Genomic DNA, 3,529 nt, shown 5'->3' on the forward strand with positions numbered 1-3,529 from the left:
AAAATGATATTTCAAAAGATATTGTGATGTCTAAGGTTGGTGTTATTCTATTAAAGCTAAGTGTTCTTTAAAAATGGTAAGCAGACACTTTGTTAAATTTAAACATTTCACATAACAATGCCAGATTACTGATTGCCAGATTACTGTTATTGTAACTTTTCTGAACCAAAATCAATGCCCAGATCCTACTCTAAGTATATTCAGTGTACAACAGCTGGTAGCCCCAATGAGTGTTTGTGTGTATTCACCTAAGGTGCTTTGAGACGTGCACTTGCAAAGCCATTCTGTGAATGAAAGTTTAGAATAATTGTTTCTATCATTCCTAAAAATTACAATGTAACAGTTTACCCCCTCCCTGATCCTATTATTCATAACTTGTCCTTTGGTTGCTTAAAACAATATTTAATTGGCACAGTGAACCTAATTAACATAAAATTATAGAAGTTCTCAGAACGCAGCTCATTTGTTATAAATCGTCTATTATGCACACAGTGCTTACCCTGTGGCTCTTTTCTTTGTAGTGGATTTTTCCAACAGTTTTCAGTTTAAACTGGGAATTCTACTGCCGTGAGCATCCCCAGCTGAGCCAGCCACCATTTTTGCTGGCTGCTGCTTTTTTCTTTCCATGTTGCCTGCTGCTTTTTTCTTTTAAAGTCATCTTTAGAGCAGTAAATGAAACAGAAGAAAACTCTTTGGGCTGCTTTTGGGCTCCCCAAAAGGGGGAGAAACTGCTATCAGATGGGCCAGGAATTGCAGGGAAGAGTGGAAAAAGCTGGAAGAAGCCCAACACATGGTGATCTCCTTCACAGGGACTGTGAAAGGAAACAAAAATTGTGGTTAACCAGGTTTGGGAAACCATGGGGATTCCAGGCAATCAGAATGCAGTGAGTTCAGGGGGTGGGGGGACATATGCGATAAGCCAAAGGTAAAGGAGTTCACAAGTGCATAAATGGCCAATGTGTGATCTGGAATGAAAATGAGAACCACCTACCACTATAAAATGAAAATGAAAACCACCTACCACTATAACTATAAAGACTCAATTAATTTGTACATGACAAAAATGAATGCAGAAACTAAATTGAATGCTTAAGTGGGAGAAAACTTTTTAAAAAACAGGGAGAAGTAACAGAGGGTTATCTGGTGGCAGAAATTAAAAAAAAACAGGAATGAGAAATGCTCATAAAGACCAACTTTGTTTGGGCAACAGGCTCTTAGGAATTACAGGGAAAAGAGAGAAAGGGAGAAATGAAGGCAATTAAGATTATGCAAAATCTGTCCTGTTCTGTTTCAGATGAGCAGAATTCATGATGGAAGTGTTGATGGGGAGAGAGATGAAACCTGTAAGAAGAAGAGGTGTAATTACTTGAAGAGGGTGTGACTAATTAGTTTCTTTATAGATCTGTGTAGCTGGAATTGCCTGTGGAAAGGCCAGCATAGCTATATAGCAGCGCCCTGTAACGCCAAGAAGGGTTTGTCTCTTCTCCTATGTGCCTGTTCAATTGCAATCCCCATCATAAGAAAGTGCTGCCTAAAATTAGGTATGTGGAATTGAACTGCAGCAGCCAAATCATCTTTAGCATGCTATATGGTGGAATTCCACTCTCCCTCTTGACCCCAGTCAAGCCATTCTTCATTTTCTATGCCACTCCATATTCTTGGGAAAAATATTTTTGTGGTCTAATTAAGACAATCATGCCTTCTCAATGTTTAGTTGTACAGAACTTGTTTGTGCATCTTTTTCTACTCCATGCCATTCAAGCACAATATGACAAACTTTGGCCCTGTGGTAATTAGAAACACGTAACTAGAAGGAACTTAACAAGAAAGTCCAAACCATCACTGGGCACCATTTTATTTTATGCCTCAATAAATTATGCCTCATAAATAGTACAATATCCAAAACAATTGTCTAAAAACCTTGCTACATGTCACTAGACATGTATAAATACTAGATATAAGACACTAGATATGAAACAGAGAATTCTAAACATTGAACATTCTAAAATATATTGCATATATTACATGGTTTAATGTAACTTTCCCTCAAAAAAGTTGGCTGTTATCTTTTTGGCAGCCAGATCAAAGAATGCAACATTATGGGGGATTTAAAAAATTAGTATTTGATGGGAGTTTTCCTATCTCTGTTCAGTTACTGCTATCTGAAAGCCATTTATCCAAATATTTGATCCTGGATTTTGCATATAGCAGGCATGAAAAACTATAATATGTTATGTACTCAGGAAGAAGTTCTCCATGGATGTAAAAAAGCAATTGTTTGTGTATAAGATCCAGCTAAAAAGGCTGTTGGCATTGTCTGAAAATGCAGCGATGTAAAACCCATAAGTTTGGGCAGAGTAATATTTGTCCCATAAGAGGCTCTAAGATGATCTTAAAAAAAAACCCACATGAAACCATGAAGAAAAATTTGTCTGGGGAATTTGTTAGCCTAATCCATTCTCCTAAACGTTGCGGTTGCCCGCTGTGTCCTTCACTCCTTTTTCGTCCAGGAGTGAACTGCAAACAGTTTCCCAGTGAGACACGGGTGAATGCCGACACAGTAGCTCGGAAAGCGTCCTGGCCATAATCCCCGGCGCGCGTGGTGAGACACGGGCCGCTTTCGGGTCATTCCCTTCGGGGCTGTCCTCTCCCCGGAGGCCAGAGATCCCACGACTGGCAGAAGGACAAATGCCTGCCCAATGACTGATGGCGCCCCCGCCCAGTTTGGCGCCCCCACCAGAGCCTTGTATTGTCGCTCACGTCTATCATGCCCTAAAAGCCCGGGTGACAGAATGAATGCGTTTGGACACACCTTCCAGGCCGTTGGGAAAGCCGGATCGCCAGACAGGGACCCACTGGCTTCCCCGAGCCGTCGCAGAGGCACTGCGGGAAATCACCGGGGGCAAAGTCCAGGGAGGCCAGTCGGAAAGTGCGCCACTGTAGAAGACCCCCACTTCAGCCCGTCTCGGAGCCGTCGGGGGAGGGAAAGGTGGGCTGAGGAGACGGCTCTCCGGCCCGGCTATGCTGCCCAGCGCACTGGGCTGGCCCGGCGGGAGCTCCGCCACACTACTCAGCTTGCCCGCGGCCCCGGGGTTCGGCAACCTGGGCAAAAGTTTCCTGATCGAGAACTTGCTGCGGGCCGGAGGGGGAGACCCGCCGCAGCCCCCCCACGGCCTCCCGGCCAGCCCGGTCCCACTGAAGCTGTGCCCCGCCTCTGCGGAACAAGGCAGCCCTCCCGGAGGGGCCTTTCCCGGCCGCGCCTGGTTTTTCCCCGCGCTCCACTCCTCCGCAGCAGAGAGCACCCGAGGCGCCTTCCAAGCAGCAGCAGCAGCAGCAGGAGCCGCCGCCGCCGCCGCCGCCACCCGCCCAGGTGAGCCGCCAGGCCCTTCCGCAGCGGCAGAGCCGAGGGTCGCCGGCCTCCCTTCTTGCCAAGCCCGGGCTCCGAACCTTTCCCACAGTCCGAAAGGTGCTGGTCCAAGGCGGGCTTTTCCCCAGCCAAACGCCCGAGGCTTCCTTCTAATCTCCTGGA

At 46.1% G+C, this 3,529-nt stretch overlaps 1 protein-coding gene across 1 annotated transcript in view; it reads right to left on the reverse strand.

Moving 5' to 3' along the window:
• Positions 1–660: 660 nt before the first annotated feature.
• TSGA13 (testis specific 13) overlaps positions 661–3,529 on the reverse strand; it is a 58,685-nt gene continuing 55,816 nt past the window's right edge. Inside the window, exons 4-5 of the mRNA XM_048501579.1 lie at positions 2,813–3,284; positions 661–812 (exon numbers count right to left, since the gene is read on the reverse strand). Of these exons, the coding sequence (XP_048357536.1) occupies positions 661–812; positions 2,813–3,284 (624 nt within the window). The remainder of the gene's footprint in view (positions 813–2,812; positions 3,285–3,529) is intronic.

This window comes from Sphaerodactylus townsendi, linkage group LG06, assembly GCF_021028975.2.
Source record: "Sphaerodactylus townsendi isolate TG3544 linkage group LG06, MPM_Stown_v2.3, whole genome shotgun sequence".
Lineage (NCBI taxonomy): Eukaryota > Metazoa > Chordata > Lepidosauria > Squamata > Sphaerodactylidae > Sphaerodactylus > Sphaerodactylus townsendi.